General features: G+C 40.4%; 4 protein-coding genes across 4 annotated transcripts; 2 read left to right on the top strand and 2 right to left on the bottom strand.

The window, feature by feature from the left end:
- Window positions 1–2,266: 2,266 nt before the first annotated feature.
- LOC149390530 (Concanavalin A-like lectin protein kinase family protein) lies at window positions 2,267–7,029 on the top strand. Its single transcript, XM_089619795.1, has 3 exons — window positions 2,267–2,572; window positions 2,916–3,100; window positions 4,626–7,029. The coding sequence occupies exons 1-3, from the start codon at window positions 2,267–2,269 to the stop codon at window positions 6,769–6,771; spliced, it is 2,637 nt and encodes an 878-aa protein (XP_089475921.1). The 3' UTR covers window positions 6,772–7,029.
- Window positions 7,030–7,153: 124 nt separating this feature from the next.
- MFL1 (Mitochondrial substrate carrier family protein) lies at window positions 7,154–8,974 on the bottom strand. Its single transcript, XM_089620514.1, has 2 exons — window positions 8,279–8,974; window positions 7,154–7,853 (listed from the first exon to the last, which is right to left on the bottom strand). Exons 1-2 carry the CDS (start codon window positions 8,870–8,872, stop codon window positions 7,365–7,367), a joined length of 1,083 nt encoding a protein of 360 aa, XP_089476640.1. The 5' UTR covers window positions 8,873–8,974; the 3' UTR covers window positions 7,154–7,364.
- Window positions 8,975–18,033: 9,059 nt separating this feature from the next.
- Window positions 18,034–18,642, bottom strand: LOC149390532 (leucine-rich repeat extensin-like protein 4; the record flags this gene model as incomplete). The annotated part of the gene is made up of 1 exon (XM_089619796.1): window positions 18,034–18,642. A coding segment is annotated over one exon (609 nt), but the record flags the coding sequence as incomplete, so codon positions are not given.
- Window positions 18,643–19,235: 593 nt separating this feature from the next.
- Window positions 19,236–25,876, top strand: LOC149390533 (PH, RCC1 and FYVE domains-containing protein 1-like). Its single transcript, XM_089618847.1, has 9 exons — window positions 19,236–19,580; window positions 20,946–21,032; window positions 21,513–21,602; window positions 21,713–21,799; window positions 21,930–22,049; window positions 22,454–24,553; window positions 24,673–24,819; window positions 24,962–25,443; window positions 25,541–25,876. Exons 1-9 carry the CDS (start codon window positions 19,533–19,535, stop codon window positions 25,701–25,703), a joined length of 3,324 nt encoding a protein of 1,107 aa, XP_089474973.1. The 5' UTR covers window positions 19,236–19,532; the 3' UTR covers window positions 25,704–25,876.
- Window positions 25,877–26,109: the final 233 nt, after the last annotated feature.

Consider the following 26,109-nt stretch of genomic DNA (forward strand, 5'->3'; position numbering starts at 1 on the left):
AGGTGATTTGCGCAATCCCTAGTGCCAAAAAACCTAATTCGACTTTTCATTGTGTGCAAGGCCCAATTTCTTAAAACTCAATTAATCATTTATTTACTTGGTCCAACAATAAACAAATAATTAATAATTGTTTATTTACTTGATCAAACAATAAATAAACAATTCTACCATAAATATTTATTCAGTTCTGCGAATACCCGTTTTCCATAATTAATGCTGTCAATCACAATTACATCAAGTGAGATTAATAATGATAAACATTATTATACGAAAGTTCTTATCCGCCTTTATCAGAGCCGAATCGGGGACTATGGACCTAGTAATAGAAGCTTAACAAATCCGATGAAAAAGACGAAATAGTCCTTTCTCTTTTTCCATCGATTCGTCTAATTTTGGTCGAATACTCCACTTTGTAAGCCAAGACTGAACGCTCCTTTAATACTAGAATTATATTTACTCATCGTGACGAGTGTCCACTGATATAGTCAGTTCGTGATCAAGATCCTCCAGGTTCAACCTGTGTCAAGAGAAGTCAATTTTTTCGTTATACTTCTCTTGATACATATCAGCCCTAAGCATTTTTGCTTCCCAGCGAAAGATTCATTCGAACGTTACTTAATTCGAAAGTGCTAGCAATCTATCGGTTCTGGAATCAACCCTTAGGTGAGTGAACATTAACCTTCTTTCAGGAAGGCTGGATTCCGTATCTGTAAATCACTTCCCACTCGAATCATGCTCTGAGAGACTCCCAAGACATAAGCTGTGATTAGCATGGATAGCCTTTTAGCGAATGAGTCAAAGAGCTCAGTAACATGACCCAGTGTCCATGATCACTTCAGGATTCAGATCGAGTCTCACTGTGACCATCATAGCGGCATCGGTTAGTGTGTCGTAACAAACCTTAAACGACACATCTACAACCAAGACATGTCCAAGTCGTACACTTACCACAAGTGTAGAATGCTCCCACATAGTGATCAGCCTTCACCTATGTGTTCCACATATATGACTTTAGATATAGCTTTCCTGGCGTATATCAGTCATCGACCTCGTTTTAGCTCACCGCCCGAACTTAGGTGCCCAGCACGTGGCTCAGTTTAATACGGAGGCTATGGAAGATAGTTGTTATTGATTCTAATTGTTTAGAACTCAACTTACTAATCATATAATGCTAATAGAGTAATCTTGTTATCGAATTTAGTAATCATTTATTCATTATCTTCAAGTGGGCAATATTCCCAACAACAATCAGAAAGAAGGAGTAGACTTTGTCAACACCTTTTCTCCAGTGGTCAAGCTAGTTACAGTGAAACTGTTGATAGCCCTTGCAGCTTCACAGAATTGGCATCTCACATAGTTGGACATTAACAATGCTTTTCTCAATGGAGACTTGATGGAAGAAGTCTATATGGATCTGCCTCTTGGACTTCAACTTCAGGAGGAGCACAAAGAAGATTCAGCATCAAAGCTTGTATGTCGACTACATAAATCAATCTATGGGCTTAAGCAAGCCTCTAGACAATGGAATGTCAAGTTCACAAGCTCAGTGGTCTCAGTTGGGTTCACACAATCAAAGGTAGATTATTCCTTCTTCACAAGAGGGATTAGAGAAACTTTTGTGGCTATGTTACTCTATGTGGATGACATCATATTGGCATGACCATCCTTGGAAGCTATTGGTGAAGTGAAAGCATACTTAAGTTCCACTTTCAAGTTGAAGGATCTGGGTCAATTGAGATATTTTTTGGGGCTCGAAATTGCAAGGTCATCCTAAGGATTGGTGTTAAGTCAAAGGCATTATGCTCTCCAATTGCTTGAAGACTATGGGTTCATAGAGTCAAAGCCACTACATACTCCAATGGATCCAAGACAAGTTCTCACAGTTGAGATTGGAATTGCTTTGCCTGATTCAAAGCATTATAGAAGTCTGGTTGGTAGGCTTTTATACTTAACCATTACAAGGCCGGATATTACTTTTGCAGTACATGCCCCGAGTCAGTTCCTTCATGCTCCAACTGATGAACATCTTCGAGCTGCACATCATCTTCTCAGATACATCAAGTCCAATCCAGGGCTTGGTCTATTCGACTCTTCTTAGTCTTCAACACAGCTCAGAGGTTTTGTAGATGCAGATTGGGGAACATGCAAGGACACTCGGAGATCAGTTACAGGCTTTTGTATGTTTGTTGGAGATTCATTGGTCTCGTGGAAAGCTAAGAACCAGTCAACGGTGTCTCGTTCATCTACAGAGGCTGAATATAGGGCGATGGCTTCAGCTACAAGCGAGATTATTTGGCTGCATCAACTTCTCGAAGACTTCCAAATAGAAGCTTCGTCTAAGTCAGTATTGTACTGTGACAACAAGTCAGCAATCCATATTGCTGAGAATCCTTCATTTCATGAACGGACAAAACATCTGGAGATAGATTTGCACTTTGTCAGAGATCATGTCAATGAAGGAACATTCAAGCTCTTGCCAGTTAGGACTCAGCATCAGTTAGATGACATGTTTACGAAGCCATTATCCTCTCCGCAACTGCATCAAGCTTTGTCCAAGCTTCATCTCAAAGATGTATTCGCTTGAGGGGGAGTATTGAGGACTCTCAGTTGTTTTCATACTCTTTAAAGGATACTGTGTCATTTTACTTAGTCAGTTTTCTTTTTTGCTTTCACGTGTAAGAAGACACGTGTAATGTTTTCATTTGTTCTTTTAGTCGGTAAAGTAGTTATACGCTATTATTTATTTACGAGTTGTACTTTCTTTTCAATAAATAAAATTCCTTTTCTTTTCTTCGTCTTCTCAAATCGATCCCCAATTTCTCTGGTTCTTCCTCGTAGCTCGGACTCAATAATTTATTTATTTTTCAAGTGTAGACACCTTTTTATTTTGAATTTATTTTCAAATATGCTTTTGTTTCTCTCAGCTGCTTTTAGTCGTGGCGCTTCTCTCGGAGTCATCTTCTTCTTTGTCCTCGTTCACCACCGCCGTCTTAAGGTGTAAAGATGAATGCTCGGTGACGGCCATCTCCGTCATCACCCTCAACGACGAGCAACCACTCCTCCGCTCCTCCGTCGTCATCGTGCAGAACCAGCATTTTGGGTTGGTAAGTTGTCTTCTACAAGTCTTGGTGTGCTCGAGAAGAACATTGTCAGGATGGTTCAGTCATGTACTTTTTGGTTTATCGTTTTGTTATTTATGGGGTTTTTCTCTGTTTCTTTTCTTTTATCCATCTAAAAGTTGGCTGAATAATTTAATTTATGATTGTTTGTTTCATGGCTTGATTTTGATAGGAGACTGATTAGCCGTCATCCCCTTCCTTTTATGGGTTTCCTATTAGATGTTGATTTATACATGTTGATGATTTAATTTTTGTCATGGTTATTAGGTCTCGGTTGAGTAATTCTTTCCACCAACTATGAGTATGTTGAAAGAGCGGTAATATTTAACATCAGCGGTATCAGCTGAAACAACACTGATGTGGATTATTTTTATTGGTCTATGAAGTTGATGGGGCCCACTCCTTAATTGTAGAAACACTAGCGCTGATGCGCTGTTTCAGCTGCTGAATAGCAATGCTCGTTGAAAGAACCCTATGAGTGCTTGAATGTTAATGTGCTATTCGATTTTTCCTTTATAAAAAACGTGCATAAGATGACGATTATATGTACCTAGTATTAGATTCACTCCAATTTAGGCCTTTTGTATTCTACATAAGTTGTTTTTCTTCCATAATCAAGGGTATGTTATCATATTCTAATGATAGCATGTGCTTTTTCTCGATAAGTAAAAAAAAATAACTACTTCCTATAAAACAAATATCAAATCAATTAATATTAATAGACAATTAGAGAATATTTAAATTTGAATTATTGTTTAAACCGACTACAAACTCTGGGGGCATAATCAAGATTAATGTGTGTTGGCTATTTTTCTAAACTTTTTAAAACGTTGACAAAAATAAAATCGCAAGTTTGAAGTGGTCTAATGAATTACAAAATTCTAGAAATAAATGCTCATCATTTTTAATAAGTTTAATTTACCTGTTAAGTATAATTTAAATACAGGTGAAAATTCCATTTTAAAGCTTTTTTTATATGGCTAATGCTTTGTAATCTTTTCCCCGAAAAACACACTTAATGAGAAATTTTATATGCCTTTAATGCTTTGTAATCTTTTCCCCGAAAAACACACAATTTTATTTAAACTATTAGTTCTAATGAGAAAGGGCTATTAATTGTACACCGCTGCGTTTTTATCTTAACACCAAAAAAACATATTCATTCATTTTTCTATTGTTGGCTAATTTTAAACTTGTATCTTTTTGTATCCAATAATATTATTTATTTTTTATAAGATAAAAAACACAAAACATATAATATTTGTATAGTTTATATAAAATTATGAAGTAAACTACCAATTTTTATTTGCAATTAAGATTAATATCACGTAACAAAATTAAGTTACAAGTTTATTACTCCACAGCTAGCCCTAAAAATCTTGATGACGATCCTTGATGATGTCATTTCACTCCAGAAATCAGTGCGCTTAATTCATTTTTATTTTCTTTCTAAATAATGAGGAAGGTTTCCCATAAAAATATTAAAAAAAATAAAAAAGATTAAAGAAACTTGGACAACATGCAAGCCTTTCCGATCATCTTCTTGAATCTCTTTCTTTACGTCTCAAGCCTCAGCTATTTTTCTCAGTCCTACTCTTTCTCGCGGCAAACCAACGATGACGGCCTCGCTCTCTTCGGCGACGCTTTCTTCGTCTCCGACCAGAACCACTCCGTGTCCCTCACCCAAGAACTCCCCTCTTGTCGTTTTCCTTCCTCTTCAGATTCGACATCGACGACGACGACCGAGTTCTTTCCTTTCCCCGACAACGGCAACGGCGTGGGAAGAGCCGTGTACGGCCGGCCGATCCAGTTTCTTGACCCCTCCACCAACACCACCTCCTCTTTCTCGTCGACGTTCTCGTTCTCCATCGTGCCGTCGCCGCTCTGCTCCGCCGGCGACGGACTGGCGTTCCTCATCTCCCCGGACGCCATCCCCGACTCTGGCGCCGGCGCCAAGGGCCGTATTGGGCTTCCGGGCCCACCATTCGCCGCCTTCTTCGCGGTGGAGTTCGACACCAGCTTCGACCCTCTCCTCGGGGACTCCGGCGCCAACCACGTCGGGCTCGACCTCGACGCTCCCGTCTCCTCCGCCTCGGCGGACCTGACCCAACTCGGAATCGACCTCCGTGGGGGGAGAGAGATCACGGCATGGGTCGAGTACCGCGGGCCCGCCAGCTTGCTCCGCGTCTGGCTCGCCTACTCCCCCGAGCCCCGGCCCCGCAACCCCGTCCTCGTTGCAGAGCTCGACCTCTCCGACCGCTTCGAGGACTCCATGTACGTCGGCTTTTCTGGGTCCAACGGCCACGGCTCGTCCCTCCACGTCATCAACTCGTGGAAGTTCAAGACCTTTGATCACCGTTCCGCGCTCCTCCTTCCCGTGGACGACTTCCTGGAAGGCGATTGCTTCATTTGCACGCCCGAGACGAGGAACCGTGCTAACTCAACTGATCCGGGTAAGAATGACCCAATTACTAATAGTCCACCTAGGAACGTGAGGGTTCCGGGCGATATGATTCTTGGCGTGGGAGGCTTTATCGCGCTTGTTGTCTCGATTCTTGCGATCACCGGTGTGACCGGATTTTTGGCGATTAAGAGGAAGAGGAAACTCGGGCGACTTACAAGGGTGGAGATCTCTGCTTCGCGGCAGCTACGGACCAAGGCAGTGCCGGCTAGGCTCTCCCTGGCCGAGATATGGGCCGCGACGATGGGGTTCGACCGGAGCCGTATCGTCGGGGTGGGAGCCTCCGCCACGGTCTACAAAGGGTCTCTCCCGCTCGGCGGGGGAGAGGTCGCGATCAAGAGGTTCCGAGACGGGGACGAGGTCGCCTCTTTGTCGAGGCGTGGTAGCCGACGACCTTTCGACAACGAATTTGCGACGATGGTGAATTGCTTGCGCCACAAGAATCTGATCCAGCTCCAAGGGTGGTGCTGCGAGGGGTCGGAGCTGGCGCTCGTGTACGAGTACATGCCCAACGGGAGCCTCGACGACATCCTCCACAACTCCGAGGCGGAGCTGACGTGGAGGCGGAGGGTGAACATCGCGGTGGGCGTGGCCTCGGCTCTGGCGTACCTCCACGAGGACTGCCAGAGGCAGGTCGTCCACCGAGACGTCAAGGCCTGCAACATCATGCTCGACTCCGACTTCAACCCCAAGCTCGGGGATTTCGGGCTCGCGGTCGCCGGCGGAGTCTCCGGTCCGGGGAAGCCTCCGGCGGCGGGGACGGTGGGGTATCTGGCGCCGGAGTACGTGTGTTCGGGGGTGGCGACGGCGAAGACGGACGTGTACAGCCTGGGGGTGGTGGTTTTGGAGGTGGGGACGGGGCGGCGGGCGGTGGAGGAGGACGGGGTTTCGGTGGTGGACTGGGCGTGGGGGCTGTGGGAGAGAGGGAGCCTCGGGGAGGCGGTGGACCCGAGGCTGGTTGCCGGGGAGCGGGAGGTGGAGAGGATGCTCGTTGTCGGCCTCGCCTGCGTGCATCCCAACCACCTCAAGCGCCCCACTGCCAGGGAGGCCCTCCGCCTCCTCAAAGGGGAGGTTCCGCTGCCGGCCCTGCCCCCCCGCAAGCCCAGGCTCCGACTCCGCACCCTCCTTCCCGAGGAGGTCCCCACTCCCGACAATGACACTTTTCTGACACCCAGAAGCGACTTTCTCTGACCAAAAGGAAATGCCTTTGATGTTGTATTCATTCGAATTGCTAGTCTCTTCTGTAGCAATCAATGGTTTAGTACTGTTGTTGAGCCATTCATTAGTCAGCCCTCTCAGAGAGTTACAAAAAATATTTTAAATACAGACAGCGACAATAATAGAGGGCTATGGAACTGGAACAAACGTTTTTTTTTTTTTTGTTTTTTTTTTTTTGTGTGGATTATTATAATGTGATTTTTCAGGCACATTTCATTACAGTACGTGTCATAGGAGACCAATCAATCATTGAGATGCAAGAACAGACCATTTATGTTCTGTATCCTTATTATTAAACAGAACATATATTTATCTATATATAATTATATATATTCCAAAAGCGGCACATATAACGAAAGAGAAAATAACCAATTGGTAATTATAAAAGGAAGGGAAACTGCTGAATCATATCATAAGGTCCCTCCTCAGAGCAATTGGTTTAATTTTTTTACCGTACAACCACCCTCAAAACTCCAATTCCAAGTATGTATATAAAGACAGATACACAGGAATAAAGAGTTAACAAAATTTTGTGTACATGAATGAAAACAGTTGACTGACAAAACTCACTCAGCCTTTACGAAGGATTCGCAAGTTTTTGTGCGGTGAGTCTCAAGATAGTGCGTCATGATGGCGAGCCGGGCGGTCTCGAAGGCGAAGTAGCCGATGGCGGAGAAGCAGGCACTGTGAAGAACCCGCGGGCCGACACCACGCGTGAGGCCGGCCCAACCCTCTTCGCGGAGGATGAGCCTGACAGTCTGAGAGACCCCCGAGTAGACGACGGACCCGAGCTTGTCCTGAGTCATGAGCCTGGTCTTGACGACGTCGAGCGGGGTTGTGAGGGACGCCGAGATCGCCCCAGCCAGGGCTCCGCAGATCACACTCTGTATCGGCTCCAAGTGGGTCTTCCCGGGGTTTTTGCTCAGCACCGCAGCTTTGAGGTACTCAAAAGACGAGTAGCTCAGAACCCCGGCCGGCAAGTTCCTCAGCAGCGTCGCGGAATAGCCCGAGTACAGCCCCAACACCCCTTCCTTTTGGAGGATCCCCAAAACAACCTGTTATAACATTTCCAAATTTTGAGATAAATTAACACTCGAAACAAACATACATTGGTAAAGATGTGAACTTTATCAGTTAAATGGTCACAATTCAGCGACTACTTGAATAAAAATACTAACCAAGTTGTATGTTGGAATGATAATTTTTACTAGTTTGGCAAGCCATATTATTTACACTGACTTCACTGAATCCTGTGTAATAAGTTGGTTGAGGAACTTCAGTCTAAATTCGACATATCACTTCTATTTTATCAAATGTTCAATCCCTTAAAAACTCTTACAAAGAACTGCTGCTCAAAATATATGATGTTTATCTACCGTTTGCTATTTATTAAAAAAAGAAAAGAAAAAAGAAGAAGCGAATATTGGACGCAAGATGAAATATGTAGAGAGAAGCAGGGGCAGAATTGGAAAATGGGAACCTGCCAAGAGCGGCCTTTGGCACCAGCCTGCATTCGCTGGGTGATGAGCTCTTTGGGGACCATAATGAGCGAAGAGACGATATTGCCCATGGCACCGGCGGTGGGCGGGATCAGCACTGGGGGGTAATTCGGGAATCTCGCCAAGAACGACTTCCCGAACTCGCAGGTGCCGAAGTAGACGGCGGAGGAAGCGGCAGAGCCGACGACGACGGCGGAGACGCCGGAGTAGAAGCCGAGGAGGCCGTCGGATTGGAAGGTCTTGACGACGGCGTCGAGGGCGTTGCGGTAGATCCTGGACGCGCCCTTCGTCTGGAGCTTTGTCTTGACGGCGTCCAGTGGGAGGAGGCACACGTACGTGAAGGCGCCGGCGAGCCCACCGGCTGCGGCGCCGATGAGAGCGCGCTCGGGGACGGAGAGCATCGACGAGGCAGGGCGAGGTCGGAGGGACAGGGAGGCGGAGGCGAACGGGAGAGACGTCCCATCGGCGGCAGCGGCGGCGAAGTGGGTGAAGAGGTTGGGGAAATGAAGACTTTGGCTGCTTTGGTTCTGATCTGATGCTGTGAGCCCCAGAGAGGCCGATATTCGGCTCTCCATGGAAACTCTCTCTTTCTCTCTCTCTCTCCAACCGATCAAAACGAGTTGTTCTCTTTGAAATTGTCTTTCTTCAACTGTTAATCACAATAGTGTACACGTAACACGTTCAAAGTTATATCCCAAAAATAGTTCCATTTAGGGACAAAAATTGTTAATTGTTTTAGGCTTCAAATAATTTTGTTTATTATCTACAATTTCAAATAAAAGAATTTGATCGATGCATTAAACATAAATATGTTGCATTAAACATGATTTTTCATCAAACACAATAGGTCTATTTTTGAAGATCTCGACGCCACGAATTTGTAGGATCCGAAATCACTTAATTTCGAGTTCGTATGAGAAAGATAGAAATTTTTGAAGTTTTAATGCAAAAAAAAAATATTTGAAAAAAATAGGAAAGAGAAAGTAACGAATTTGTTAATAAATAAGGGCAAATCAGACCTTAATTATTGTCACATAAGTCATTTGACTATAGTCCTAAAAATTGTCAAACATAAATTAGATCTAAAATCACATGTTTAAATTGGCATACTTAGTTACAAATATCTTAATTTATTGATGAACTATTTTCATAATAAAATGAATTTTGGATTATTTTTTAAAAAGAGAGTTAACTATTGGATTACTAATTTAAATGCCCATAAAATAAAATAACAGTCTATAATTTGTAAAAATCTTATTGTATAATAAAATTAAATTATAAAGTAAACCATCATTGAAAAACATTATTTTTATACTTTCCTATTTTTTTTTAGGTTTGTTAATTTTTGGCTCATTTGGAAGTCATTTCGAAGATATAGTTTATTTTTACTGGAAGAAACTTTAATTCCTATTAGAATAAAGAGCGCTGCTATTTGACACGATGTCGACTTTTGACGATCCACACATTGTGTGATAAGTGGAACAATTTTAAGCAGTTTTTTGGGTTTATTGCTTTTGTTGGGGAGTCGTGAGTCGTGAGACTCGTGACAAAAAATCTTTACCATAGAATAAAAGATTTGCATAAATGACAAAGATTACATATGGTGATACTCAATAAATTTAAGTTACAGAATAAGTGAGAAAAAAAAAATACAAAATGTGCTATAAAGTGGGCTACTTCGTTGAAGTTCTTGGGACGAGAAGGAGAAAAAGACATTGATGATAGCAGAGTCGATTGACAAATTTTAAGGTCTAAAGAAAAAAAATTCTATTTTTTTAAAACACACTAATACAAATATTCGACAAAAAAATATTTTTCACAAAGTAAGTAAAGCAAGCATCTAATTTCTTTTTTCTTCATTACTGTGTAAAAATGGCTATTTGAACACTTACACCTAATGTGGAACAATGGAAGATGAGTATTTGCATGTGTGTGTTTTTTCATATCCATTCATAATTGATATATCCAAAAAAAAATATTTCATGAACATAACTAGCTAAATATTGGAAATAGGTTTTTCTATAAGAGAAATTTCATTTTTTTTTACTTCAGAAGTGAATAAATATCAATACAAGATCCATTAGTTGAAAAATATCTAAAATTGGACTTTTGACTTAAATTCGGACAAAAATACCTTTCAGTTTATTTTTCCATATTAAATCATTAAATTTCATCCGATTTCATCGGAATTTATCCGAATTCATCCGAATCCATCTTAAATTTTTGAATTTCATCGGAATTCATTAGAAAAAAAAACTTAAAATCATCTTAAATATTCGAATTTCATCATAAATTATCGTAAATAACCCGAATTTTTTGGAATTCATCGGAAAAAAAAAAACTTAAAATCATCTTAAATCTTCGAATTTCATCATAAATAACTATGAATTTCATCGGATTTCATTGAAAAAAAAAATCAAATTCAAAATCCTAACTTTCTAATAATGGATCTAAATTATATAATTATCACTCTAATAATTATAAAAACTATCCTACAACAATTCAAACACGAAATAAAAACAAAAATCGTACTTTTTGTCACTTTTTTTAGCATCAAAATCTTAAATGTGAAGGAAATAATAAAAATAACAAAATAAAAAAAAAAAAAACAATTTGAGTGGCAATGAAGGGGTGAGTGAAAAATGGAAAAATTGACTGAAATGATAATTTTGTCCAATTTTCGGTCAAAAAACCAGTTTCAAATATTTTACAACTATGAGATGTAGCTTTGATATTTCTCCACTTTTGAAGTCCAAAAGATGAAATTGCAATGAGCTTTTTCTTTTACTCCCTATATATATTGTGTGTGTATCAAATTGTCTTATCAAGAAAAGCTGCTATGTGGGCATTAATTGTTTCGCTTCAAGTATTAATTGCTTTTTTTATAGAAAAAATGGCATGAACTAGTCAATTCAAACTATAGCTTTTGCAAAATAGCCATAGTTTCATTAGGTTAGGCAAAATAGCCACCTCTAATAGGAAGAAAAAAAAATAATCCACAGAACGAAGAAGAACGCCGGCACCGCCGCCAGATTTTTCCAAGAGCTCTTCTCTGCAACTTTGGACTCATCACTTCGAAGAAGAACGCCGGCACCGCCGCCGGAGGCAAAGTCCGACGAACCTTTCCAGCGAGGAAGCCCTCCTCGTCGCCGTAGCGTGACGGAGAGTCCCGAATCTCCGTCGATCTCCTCGCCTTCGCCATCGTGACGGAGAGTCCGACGGGAGGTAAGATCGACGGAGCGATCGGGAACATCGCGAGCGTCGAGGATGCAAGAATCGCTTCGCCGAAGAAGGAGATGTTTCGGTTCTGCTTCAGATCCTCGATTTCCAGATTGTCATTAAATTTAATCCTGCCTCGATTAATTTTAATCCAGCCCTCATAAACCGTACATTATGTCTTTATAGTTCGTTGGGATTAAATTTAATCCAACCTAGATTAATCTTACTTTGGCTAGTTTGCTTATAGTTGACAAACTATGGCTATTTTGCAAAAACTTAAGTTCTATTTGGCTATATAGCCGCTTGACCCTTTTTTATATTTTGTAAGCGGTCAAAAACACCGGCATTAAAAAAAAATAAAAATAATAATAATAATAATTTGGTCTTTAATACTCGCTTGCCTAAATCAGCCACTTTACTACCCTAAGGGTTAAGCTTGGCCTGATGATGAGATGCGTGTCCTTGAGAATTAGTTAACGTTTGGTACTTATGGCTTCATGATTCTCTTGAAGATAGACAACCCACTCCGAGAGAAGATAATTAGTGGTCACACTGGTCAATAACTAGGCTAAGCCCCTCTCCAATATTGAGGGCTTCGGCGATGTCCACCGGGAGCGTGGCGACTAAAGGTGAACCATTAGAGGAAAAATGACATCTGAGGCCCACTTGTGTCGACCAACACTTTTATTGCGACGTCGACATATATGGGAATATTGGGAGGGGTTTGGGGCATTGTGTCTGAGGCGTTGGAAGCACATATTTGAGGAAATCATGTTAATTATCACGAAGAAAAATAAACTAAATGACATGTGTTTATTTTATCATTAATTGATCAACATTCTCATTGCCAAATAAGGGTCTCACCAAGCTTCAATATATGTGTGTGATGTGTGATGTTGTCATCCACCAATCACAATTTTATACTTCATTAATTCATTTTAATTAATTTAAGATTAATAAGAATATGGCATGTATAAAATTAAGGATTAAATTATCCTCTTTTTTCCTTATCAATTCTCACTGCCATATTCTAAAATATAATATATGGAATTTATTTCATTTACCATTATATGATAAATCTAAATATCATATTTGACAATTTTAGTGAACTACTAAAATTCACTAACTAACTCACTAGAAATCTATCGGTTAATATATTTTAAGTTTTCTACTTTATGCATTATTTCTTTCATATATTTGATATATTGATTATCTTTTCATGTTTATCCTTCATGAAAATCATTAACTATATGATAATTATAAAATTATCATTTTACCTTTTTTAGTTATTATCTCATTTAACTCCTGTTTGTGAATAAACAAAAATATTCTTAGTGAGATTTAGCTACCATGTCACACTATTAAAGAATAAAACATTAGATGATATACATTACATTCCATCAATCTTATTCATGAATTTTATGTCTATGAGAACTTATACTCTTAACATGATTAAGTCATTTCACCAACTACCTCTTCAATAGTTCCTAAGAAGGACATTGATCATTGACACATAAAATGAAGATGAATAGTCATTAAAAATCATGTCTCATTTCGGGAATAAGGTTTATATGAGTGTATGCATACATAATTTAAGAGTGTTAGTGGTAAATGATTGTAACTCTAAGTCTTAAAAAGTTCACTGGTCATATTAAATATATTCATAAAATATCCATGACGAACTATAGAGTATCAACTCTATATCTTTCATAACCAAATTACATGAATTTTCTTAACAATCATCAATGGAAATAAATGGTTCATATAATTTATCATTAAGACTATTACTTTAAACAACTTGAGAAGAGATGTCATGCAAATCTATGCCTGACTATCCACACGTTGTGAGTTGTTTCAAGACAATGACTATTTAATCACTAAATTGAATAAGAAGGAATGCTTAATTTTATTGATTTGAATTCAGTTTTATGTAGAGTTGCCTTTAAAAGGTCTAATTATAGTAAGTGAATAACATCAATTGTATCTAGTTGTGGATACAAGATCCGAGATGTTTTTCATTTGACATACGTGTCAAGTAGCTCCAAGTGGCATATGACGTCTCATTCAAAAATCTACAAAAGACACACGGGTGGCCTTCCAATGGAGGACGGAGTTTCTAAGTAGGTTTTTGTGTGAAATTTTTCCATAGATAAATTTTTATTTTTCAAAGGGTGGAGCTTGAGCTTCCTGGCTAGTCAAGGAATGTTTTGACGATGTGATACCGGGCTCTTCTAACGAGACCAAGTCACATCACTAACAATGGTGTTATTGCCTTACTTCTTGAAACCTTTCCCTCTAACGAGACCAAGTCACATCACTAACAATGGTGTTATTGCCTTACTTCTTGAAACCTTTCCCTCTAATGAGCCAAGAGAAATAAGAACTCACAAAGAAATATGCATTTACCTCAAGAATGAGATAGTTACAAAAATACACTTTTTTTTGTTTTAAAATCAAGACTTCGAGTTAAATAAACATTTCTTTTCTTTGATCCTTAAAATGTTAAGCGGTTTCCAACTCTTATGCCACAAAATTTGATAATATTAGTGTTGTCGCACAAAAATGAACAACTATTAAAAGCTTCGGGCGGTTCGACCCAAGGCCGGATCAAGTGGCCGCACCCGAGCCAAATGTGTGAACTCGAAAGTCTCGAGTTGGGTTTCCTCCAGTCGGAGGGTTTCTCAGAGGAGAGAAGGTGTGAATAAGGGGAGTGACCGTGCCTTTTATGTAGGCTGCCTACGTACCCGTGTGAATAAGGATTAGGTCAGAACGTAGTTCAAGACGTTTGTAACGCTGTATGAGACGCGGAGTTAGGAGGGTGTGCTTGACAGAGGAGGCAGAGCGCGGATGAGTCCTTGGCGACGTCTCAGAACTCTGGGAAACTCTAAGTCAAGAGTTCCTTATCGTGGCGGAGGTTCTAGACCCGTAGGCGATTTCCAGTCGGAAATGCAGAACGCGTAGGCGATTTCCTGTCGGAAAATGGTGGACGCGTCTAGTGTGCTAGACACGTAGGAAATTTTTGGTTGAAAACCGCGGGAGCACTCGTGGGCTCGGGATTAGTCGTTCGATCTAGAGAGGCAGCCCTCGGGAGTCCTCGGAAACGCTTCGGGATCTCTGAGAACGAGAAATAGAGGGGAATCCGCTTCAGGCCAAGGATGGCATACAGAGAAGTAGAGAGAAGTCTCAAGTTTCTTGAGAATGAATGGGATGAGTTTCCCCTCAATGAGAGGGGATATTTATAGTAGTTGGAGGGCCTTAAGAGGCTTTTATATTTCGTCCATGTGGGACAGGAGAGGCGTGCGCGGCAAAGGAGCGCATGGCAACCGCGCGGTGCGCAGACCCTGCCGCGCGCGCGTGGAAGGTCAAGGCGCACGCGGGGGGAAGATTTTGGACGCGCGCGTGCGCTCGCCAAGGGGCTGCGCGGCGCGCCCCTCCTTGGCGTGGTGCATGGCTCGCTCCGCGCGTGTCCTTTTCGGAGGGACGTGCGAGACTTCTTCATGTAGCTCACCTTGTGGACCTTTTTTGGGCCTTTAGAGATCTTTGAGGACCCGGCCCGTTGAGCCTTCGGGATTCGGGATGTCACGCAAATCGCGTGAAACATAAAAGTCCATACTCGATGAATCAAGGTCGACACGAGGATTTGTTAAATCGACTCACGGACACGTGGTTCTACTCGAGGAGGACGGTTTGACTCGAGGAGAAAGACTCGACTCGAGGAGGACGACTCGACTCGAGGAGCTAAAAGTTTGACACGAGGACTTGTCAGTCAACTCGTGGCAGAAGGCCTGCCGCTCTCTAGGACCTCCAGCCTGACCATCGGCCCCTTGAGCAGCGTGTCATCTTGATGTTTCGGGTTTTCCGAAAAACGACCGACAACAATTACTTCTACCTAGCAATCGTTAACATACCTGATTGTCATGTTGTTCATTAGACTACGAATTCTATGTTTCAAGCTATTAAAGATGAATTTCTTACAAATATCTTTTTGTTTTCTTATTTATAAAAACTCTAAGAAATCATTTAATTTCCCATAATGTTTTCTAATTTTGTGTAAAATTTCAGTAACTTATTACAATATCAATAATGGTATGTTAGTTGATAATCTTAGAAGACCCATTTTTTACATGATGGGACTATCTTAAGGTTTTAATAAGTACCTGAGAATGAGTGAATCTATCAAGTGCTCCTCTTCATAAGATGACCAAACTGGACCCATGAATGATCATGTTACCATGGCATTTCCAATTTGTAAATCTACATAAAGATCTTAAAATCCCCGAATTGAAAACTCATAAAAAAATAAAAAGAGTCGACCAAACTTTGAAAAATTTATGAAAGCTAACTTGCAAGGTCTTTGTCCAAGGCTTAAGTGAACATCATCTTGGCCTTTTGTGACAATCTTTTGCAATAGATGCCCATAAATAATAACTTCTTAAAAAATCTAGATTATACTTCATAAAAAATGCTAGCTCAAGGAATCCTCAATTATGTTAAGGATTCTAAAATTTATAATTTTATGTATAACCAAAGTTGATGTTGCAATACCTCTATATGCTGCATGAACCAAAAAGTGCCCGTCTTTTAGGAGTAGGTACAGGTAAATTTGAATGAAATAAAGAAATTAATTTGTTAATTAACAGTACAAGCCACCGTTAATTTGCAACTTGGCCACAACAAATGTAGTTGTGATGTTCAGAAAGACAAAATTCAAGCCCTAAATATTTTTTTTTACATATATCTATAATTTATGAAAAGGATATCTATTTTTACATATATTTTTTTAGCCAATTATTTAAGGAATTTATAAATCATTTGAGTAGATATAATCTTGAAAATACCTATTTTTTATTTTTACAAAACTTGAATAAACTTAAGAAATGGAGTTCATTACTGCATGCCTTTGACGAAAAGAGTCTCCCGTTTTGGGGTGGGATTTGCGACAAAATTTTTCTCCAAAGTCCCATAGTGACAATTAGACAATAATACATTAAGATGCACCTTCCGGGAGTGGTGGTGGGGACTGAGGGCGAGTTGCTGCGTGGTGTTCAAAAACATGTCTCTTTACACTTCCTCACTTTTTTAATCTAGCCAAAGGAGAGGCGTCTTTAGACGTTAGTTTCTGTGCGACGTTGGTCGAGTGTCGTTACTCTCGTTTAGGTTTGTCTCTATGCGGTTGATCATGTTTTGTTGCACATCTCAAAAGTCCTTTATTTTATTTTCTTGTTTTCGTTTGTTATTTGTTTATAATTAGTTTTTATTTTATTTTCCTGTTTTGGTTTACTATTTGTTTAGATTTAGTATGTATTTCATTTTACTTGTATATTAAACTATTGAATTGCAGTACGAGTGGAGATGAATTAATTGTCAGGCTCCTAATAAAAACAATTTGTTAGAAGTTTTTATTTATATCATAGATAATATTTTACTTGGTCGGTAAACCATATCCTTGTGTGATTTTTTTTTTTCTATATACTAAAGAGTAATTTAAAAGAGCCAATTACGTGATGAAACTCGAGATTACACTAAAAAAAATGTAGTTTTCTATAGACAAAATATAGTTTCTTGTACTCTAAAATACAATTTTTATCACATCAAATAATATTTATTCTCCAACGATCCAACCTAATATTCTTTTTTTAACACAAAGATACATATTTATTTCTCTATTATTTTAATAATTTCCTATTTATAACACTATAGTCTATATTTATTCAACTTTGTTTACTTTGTATTTAATTATATAAAATTTACAATAGAGTGAGAAACGAAGCAAATATAAGGGTCGGTTAAAGAACTGGCCAAAATGACACCCTTACTTTAAAATTATAGCCCAACTATTAACATATTTAGGAAAATAGCCAATTTATTATGACAACATTCCAATATTCCAATTATACCCTTAGGTTAATATTATTAACTATCATAGTAAATAATATCATCCATAACAAAAAAAATTAGTGAATCTAATTAACAATAACAAAAACTAGTGTAAATCTTATTTGTCGTAACAAGAATAACAGTAAATCTTATTTACCGTAACAAGAATAATAATAAATCTTATTTACCGTAACAAGAAAACAATAAATTTTATTTATCGTAATAAGAACAATAGTAAATCTTATTTACCGTAACAATAACAAAAGTAAATTTTATTTACCATAACATTTTGTAGTTAATCTAACAGGAAAAGTATAAGAGGACTAGTTAATCTAACAGTAAATACGATTTACTAATTATTTCCGCGAACAATCGAGGACTAAAAATCCGACAATAAATAATATTAACCATTAAGTAAATCATTATTTCTATGGTAAATATAACAGTAAATCCGATTTACTGTTATATCGCTCTTCTCTTTCATTTTCACATCAGTAACAGATCAATTTAAAACTAAATTAATTTCAAAACAACAGAATAAAATAAAAACACATAGCCTTGACTTTTCTCTCAGCTTCTTCATCTAGTCTTGTCTTGTCCTGCAACAACAAAATCTCGTTCCTTTATTCACTCGAATTCCCTAAACCAGAAACAAAAAGGCGACCACTATGACGGAGACCGGCGAGTTGCCGAAGTTGTCGGGGAGGTCGAACACGAACTTGTTGTGGTTGATGAAGATGGCGTCCAGAGGCCTGTCAAAGAGCTCCCTCGGGACGCTGCCTTCGAACTCGTTGAACCTCAGATCCAAGAACCTCAGCGCCGGGAGAGACAACACCACCGCCGGAAACCTACCGGCGAACCTGTTGTTGCTCAGATCCAGCTCGAACAGGATCTTGAGGCGGCCGAACTTCTTCGGAACCGTGATGCAGAACCTGTTGGAGTTGATGTGGAACAATGCCAGATCCGTGAGGAGGCCGAGCTCCTCCGGTAGGTATCCGGTGATGTCGCCGTGGTTGAGGTCGATTCCGACGACCGTGTTGACAGAAGGATCATCGGGCGCCGGGGCGCAGAAGACGCCGGTGTAGCCGCAGACGTCGGATCCGACCCAGTCGCCGGTGAGGTTGCGGGGATCGGAGAGGATGGCCTGCTTCCAGGCCTGGAGTGCCACGTAGGCGCTCGCTAAACTTTGTGCTCTTCGACGCCAACGATTTTTTGCTCCTATGCCGGTGATTTCTTGCTCCGAGGCACATCAATGGAAGGACGGAGATTCTTTTCCGAGAACAAGCAACGAGAGGCTGATATGGGAAAGTTTTGGGGCGGTGGAGTGGAGAGACCGGATTAGACATGGGAGGGAGAGGTGAAATTGGAAAAGGGTATTTTAGGGACTCTAATATATATTGGCTATATCCCTAATAAATCCATAATTTGACTATTATTTTAATATCCGAATAGCCAATTGTTAACAAATCTCCAAATATAACTCTATTTTATCACATCTAATTCGCTATTTTTGCAACTCAAATTTATAATGAGGACATTAGATCTATTGATATTGATAAAGATGATGTGATATGACATCTCTTATTGAAAACATTCGATATCCTTTATAAAAATCATTCGACCCCTAGATAGTTGTAATCTTAATTTTTTTTATACGTATTTTCTAATAAAAGCTCTTCTTATCATTTTTCAAGAAAGAAAAAAGAAAAAGTTCATTATAAAATCCCGTGTAACATTCACAACGTCGTTTCATGCCTCGGGGCAGTTCAATAAGACTTAAATTCTTGGCGTAAAATAAAAACTTAAATTCTGAGAATTGACGTTTAGAAAATTTATTTATTTTTCCAATTCTTTATTCCATAGCGGAGTCTTTGACTAGTACTTTTACAGACTCTCTCTCTCTAAACTCTGTATTTCTCTCTCCTCTCCCATTTCTTCTCCGTTCCGCTCCACTTTACGGTTCTCGCCGGGAAACTGGACCGGTGCTAGATCTAGGCAAGAAAGGAGAAAATAGAGGAGGGGCTGGGGTTTCGGCCGGGACGTTGATGGTAGTTAAACGACGAGGCAGTGGTGGTCGTAGATGATGACCGGAGCTCCGCCGAGGGATCGGAGAGGGTGGTGGAGTTTCTCTCACATGGAATGGCAGATCTTGTCAGCTACGGGAATGCTGACCGTGACATCGACCAGGTGTCGCTTTCTCTCTCTCAACCTTGTGAAAATTTCCTCTCCAGACTTTGTGTCTTCAGAACTACTTTGAATTCGTCAAATAGTGTCATCTGAGAATTTATTTCTTTTCTTTTTCAAAAATTGAATTGAGTTTTCTTTATTATTGGTACATTGTTTAGTTGGGTTTACAAAGTGAATTTATAAGATAAAATGTGGACTTAAAGAAACCGTTTATGTTGTGGTCTGGTTATTCGTTTGTTCGTTTTAGTTTTCCCAAAGCGGGCATTTTTTTTATGCGAGAAATTTGGGGTTGGATAATATTTGCAGAGAATTTAGGGACATGTGGGGTTTAGTCACGTTTCTATGCAAATGTTAATATCTTTATAAAATTAAATGTTTAATTTTCAAACATTTTTTTGTCCTTTACAATGGCTTTGAAATTCATTTGAACAAAAATTGAAGATACGAAGATTTTTATTATAGGTATACATATTTTCTTCTACTTCTTCTTCTTCTTGTAAATATATAACTTCTGGGAGAGTTTTGAGGAGTGATAATAGAGATTGTTGAGAGGACTAGTTTGTTGACTGGGCACAACTTATGCTGTTATGTTCCGTGAGAAAATAGAGAATAATTGTCAGACTAGTTTGCTGGAAAAAAACCAGAAATATAGGGGATATGTGAATTCTTTAGTAGTGTCTTGTTGACTGAAGAATTTCGAATGATAAAGTAGTTTGCTGAAGATCAAAGTGGTATATCGTATTTTGGGCTCTTCAATTAAAAACTGGCTACCATATTAAGTTATTAACTATGTTGCCTTACTACAATTGTTCCTAAATTTGTGCTTTTTATTCCTACCTATTCTTAAGAGAATAGCAGAGAAACTTGGAATAAGATTGTCAGTTCTACTTATTTCCTTAAGTTGAATACGCAACCAGGACGTTATGTGTAACTATGATCATCTCTTAAGAGAATTGTCAACTGTGTAATCAATCGATCTATCGCTTTTTGGCTTATTATCTTGAGCGCTGATATTAGTTATTTTCTGGATCTGATCTTTGTAAAGACAAGACTGGCGATTTGCATTGTAGCTTATATCTTGCTTTGATCTAGCTTGGGCTTTCTTTTTCTTTAATTAAAATTTAGGATTTTTGAAAAATAAAAATATGCACGGGTGGCTAGATTAAGAAAGAAACAAGTCTAACCTCTCGATGTCATTTGTACTGTGGGTCATTAGTGCATTAAGCCTCGTGCTGGGTTTTCTGTATTGTAAGGCAGGTTCTAGTTAATAGACGGTTTTCATCAAGTTCGTTTTAGCATTTCTACATTGGTTATAATAGATAGCAGGTTTTCACCAATTTAGTTTAACACTTCTTATATTTGCAGGCTATAATTGCTCTGAAGAAGGGTGCTCAGCTTGTTAAATATGGCCGTAAAGGAAAACCCAAGTTTTGTCCGTTTAGACTTTCAAATGTGAGTTTCTTAAAGGCTTTTATAATGAGATATCACATCTCATTTCCGTTTTATGTGCTATATGGGTGATCAGGAAAAAAAAATTAACCGAGCAATATGGGAGATCCTAAATAGGAAAATTTCAGAATACCCCGTTGCTCTCTGAGTAAGGATATTGTTCCATAATCCTCGGAAAAGAACAGCCAGCTTGTTTGATCTAATTTTGTTATGTGACTAATTAATTAATGTGATCAGTAAATTACTTAAGTTCTAGTGGATTATGAGGTATGAGGTGAAAAGATGAAACCTAATCAACTTCAGAAACTTTAAGAGAAAATACTAATTCCAAATCCATTCCAAATATCCATCTCCTGGGTTGTGTTTGGTCAATGCAACATATCAAGGTTTCATTGGCTTTTTATTTTTTTCTCTATAAACCTAGTGCTGTAGTCATGTTTTTTCTCCTCGGTTATGTTTTTATTTCTTACATTTGTACTGTAGGACGAATCTTCTTTGATCTGGATTTCAAGTAACGGTGAAAGAGTTTTGAAGTTAGCATCTGTGTCAAGAATTATTCCCGGTCAAAGAACTGTGAGCTTTTCCTAGATTTTTATTTGCTGTCGAACACATTTTATTCTATGCGTTGCATAGTCCATGTGTCCAAAATTATTGACTATGATTTAGATTTCAATGTTAAACAGGCTGTTTTTCAACGATATCTGCGACCTGAAAAGGATTACTTGTCTTTCTCTCTTATATACAACAACGGGAAGCGGTCTCTTGATTTGGTAAGAAAGTAAAAGTGTTAGATTCTTCTATCGGTATAGTTCTAGATTCCAGCTTTTTTTTTTCCTTTTCTTTTTAGAATTTTATATTTTTCTGTTGTAATTGCTCTGTAAATTTCCTTTTGATTTCCAGATTTGCAAGGATAAAGTTGAGGCAGAGGTGTGGATTGCAGGCCTCAAAGCAATTCTATCCTCTGGCAGGGGTGGTCGTTCGAAGATAGACGGGCGGATTGACGGAGGGCTATACTTTGATGTAAATATGCCATAGTTTTTTTCTTTAATTCATTGAAATTAAATTCATTTTAAGATAGATTATGGGGACTCATTGAACGTACGATGATCATTGCACCTTGATAATCAATTTTTGGAATTAACCACAAAGATGTAACATATTATTTTATGGTATAATTTTACATATATTTTGATAATTGAATCAGTCAGACTCTTAGGATCAGACCAACCTACCGAGACCGGCTATATCATATCTAACTAATTTTACTCTCTAGATTTTATGGATGCAAAAACTAAAAATTTCCAACTTAAGGATTTTATTACCATGTTATATGAGCAGTTGAGATTTTATTGAAGTTTTTATGATAGCAGCATTCAAATGATTCACTGCCTCGGGATGATGTTTTCTTCGTTAACTGATTTCAGGACGGCAAAGACTTGACGTCAAACAGCCCAAGTGATAGTTCAGCTAGTGGTGCAAGAGATTCCAACTCTATTGACATAGTCAGCTTCAACCCAATTACTTCTCCGAAGCATTCTCATCAGGATAGTTCCTCAAATTTTGTGAGGTCACATGTAGAGCTAGAACAGACAAATATGCAAGTAAAAGGATCTGGCTCAGATGCTTTCCGAGTTAGTGTCTCTAGTGCTCCAAGTACCTCTAGTCATGGTTCGACACCAGACGACTGTGAAGCTCTAGGTGACATATACATATGGGGTGAGGTTATTTGTGATAATGTCGTGAAGGTTGGGGCTGATAAGACATCTTCTGTAGTAAGCCCAAGAGCAGATGTGCTTGTCCCTAGGCCGTTGGAGTCTAACGTGGTTTTGGACGTGAATTACATTGCTTGTGGAGTAAAGCACGCGGCCTTAGTCACGAGGCAAGGTGAGATATTTACATGGGGCGAAGAATCCGGGGGCCGACTTGGCCACGGTGTAGGAAAAGACGTGGTTCAACCCCGTCTGGTGGAATCGTTGTCGACCAGCGTCGTGGATTTCGTTGCGTGTGGAGAGTTCCACACGTGCGCGGTCACAATGGCGGGAGAGCTTTACACGTGGGGAGACGGAACGCACAACGCCGGGCTCCTCGGTAATGGCACCGGCATCAGCCATTGGATACCCAAGAGAATCTCCGGACCTCTCGAGGGGCTACAAGTCGCTTCCGTGACGTGTGGCCCGTGGCATACGGCTTTGGTGACATCGAACGGGCAACTCTTCACGTTTGGCGATGGCACATTCGGTGTTTTGGGGCACGGAGACAGAGAGAGCATTGCTTGTCCGAGGGAAGTGGAGTCGCTGTCGGGGCTGAGAACGATAGCTGCGGCGTGTGGGGTGTGGCACACTGCAGCTGTGGTGGAAGTAATAGCGACGCAATCGAGCACGAGTATTTCATCCGGGAAGTTGTTCACGTGGGGCGACGGAGACAAGAACCGCCTCGGACACGGAGATAAAGAGCCCCGGCTAAAACCGACGTGCGTCCCGGCGCTTATCGATTACAACTTCCACAAAATCGCATGTGGGCACAGCTTGACCGCGGGCTTGACAACATCGGGGCAAGTGTTCACCATGGGAAGCACGGTCTATGGGCAGCTCGGGAATCCGCGTTCCGACGGAAAGCTTCCTTGTCTGGTGGAGGACAGGCTAATGGGGGAATGTGTTGAAGACATCGCTTGTGGCGCCTATCACGTAGCAATATTAACTACCCGGAATGAAGTATTCACGTGGGGAAAAGGTGCTAATGGGAGATTGGGGCACGGCGACATTGAAGATCGGAAAACTGCTACTTTGGTCGAAGGTTTGAAGGACAGGCATGTGAAATACATCGCTTGTGGCTCAAACTATACATCGGCTATTTGTCTTCACAAATGGGTTTCTGGGGCCGAGCAAGCGCAATGCTCTTCTTGTAGACAGGCATTTGGTTTCACACGGAAGAGGCATAACTGCTATAACTGTGGGCTCGTTCATTGCCATGCCTGCAGTTCGAGAAAGGCGACGAGGGCGGCTCTGGCTCCTAGTCCTGGGAAACCGTACAGAGTCTGTGATGCTTGTTATGTGAAATTGATCAAGGTGTCAGAAACCGGGGGTAACAACAGAAGGAACGTCGTGCCTCGACTATCCGGCGAGAACAAGGACAGACTGGATAAGGCCGAGATACGGTTTGCCAGGTCAGCCGTGCCGGCTAACATGGATATGATAAAGCAGTTGGATAGCAAAGCGGCTAAACACGGAAAGAAGGCTGATACATTTTCGTTAGTGCGGTCCGGTCAAGCGCCTTCGTTATTGCAGCTGAAAGATGTAGTTTTGTCCACTGCCGTTGATCTGCGAAGAACGACCCCGAAACCGTCTCTTACGTCTTCGGGAATGAGTTCGAGGTCCGTGTCGCCTTTCTCGAGGAGGTCAAGCCCCCCGCGTTCTGCCACGCCGGTTCCAACCACCTCGGGGCTCTCCTTCTCCAAAGGTATTTCCGACGGTCTGAAGAAAACGAACGAACTTTTGAACCAAGAAATGCTCAAGTTACGTGCGCAGGTAAAAACGATCATTTATTTTTATTTTTTTATTTTTTTGGCTTCTGTTATCTTCATAACTGGGGGAAATTTACTTTATTTGTTGAATTTATAGCTGACTGTTGTGGTTATTACTGTTAGGTGGAGAGCCTGAGACAGCGATGCGAGCTCCAAGAATTAGAACTTCAAAAATCAGCAAAGAAAGCTCAAGATGCAACGGCACGAGCTGCGGAGGAGTCTGCAAAATCTAATGCTGCAAAAGAAGTCATAAAATCACTAACTGCACAGGTTGATTTGCTACGTGTTCCATTTCATTTTTCCGCAGAAGCTTGGAATGTTTTCTAAACAGATATTTGTTCTATAATTCCGTTGAAACGGGTTCGGCTCGATGATATATGATCTAATACTTGAAGCTTCAAACTAATTTCAGCTCAAAGACTTGGCAGAAAGACTGCCACCTGGTGCTTACGACATCGAGAGCATCAAGCTCGCATACTTACCAAACGGTTTGGGTGTGGATCAAAACGGGGAACGCCATTCGAGATCCGATTCCATTACTTCCACGGGGACCGAATCTGCTGTGTTGAATGGGACACATGTGCTGTATTCTCCTCGAGATTCGAGCGCAAATAGCGAGGCTAGTATGGCGATTACCCGAGGAGAGCGCTTTGGTGGAAATGGTGCGCTCGACCACTCCGATGCAAGAGCCTCGAACGGAGGGAATCAGACAGACGGCAATGACGCTGCGTCTTTGCAAGACGGCGATAGCGAGATGAGATCAAGAAATCCGGCCTCGCCCGGAAACGGTAACCAAGTCGAGGCAGAGTGGATCGAGCAATACGAGCCTGGGGTTTACATAACTCTCGTGGCTCTGCGGGATGGGGCTAGGGACCTGAAACGAGTGCGCTTCAGGTACTGTGGCATTCAATTAGGGTTTTCCTTGTATAGTTTAATAGAATTCAAATATTTGGTGCCGTTTATCTGACGCTTTTATTTGGGGTTTACGCAGCCGAAGGAGATTTGGAGAGCACCAAGCAGAGACGTGGTGGTCGGAGAACCGTGACAAGGTGTATGAAAGGTACAATGTCCGGGTCTCTGATAAATCTTCTGTCTCTGCGCAGCCTCCGCGCCGATCAGATGGGCCGCTTTCTCCTTCATCCCAACATGCATAGATGGATTCGAAAGAAAGAAGAAAAAACTACTTATTTCAATTAATTAGTACAGGATGATGGTATTGTGAAGGATGAAGAGAAGCTGGTGGTGTCTTTAATATTTAATTTTTTTTTTGAGACATTTTTAGTCTTGTTCTTACATTTTAGTTGACCCCTCTTTTTTTGTTCTTGTTTCATTGCCGTGTAGTCTTGTTTTTTCCCCCTTCAAATTCTCTCTCTCTCTCTCTCTCTTTTTTTTTTTTTTTTTTTTTTTTTTTTTTTTTTTTTCAATTTGTTTTATGGGTTTCTCTACCCTTTATACACCCGTTGTATTGTAGTGTATATAAAATGATCTTCCATGCGCTAAAGAAAGATTTTTTTTTCTCTGTCTCGCCCCGTCTTTTCTGACATAGCTCCGGTTAATATT

Source organism: Urtica dioica, chromosome 7 (assembly GCF_054948205.1).
Source record: "Urtica dioica subsp. dioica isolate 48M chromosome 7, U.dioica_male_clone48M_v1_H2, whole genome shotgun sequence".
NCBI classification, from domain to species: domain Eukaryota; kingdom Viridiplantae; phylum Streptophyta; class Magnoliopsida; order Rosales; family Urticaceae; genus Urtica; species Urtica dioica.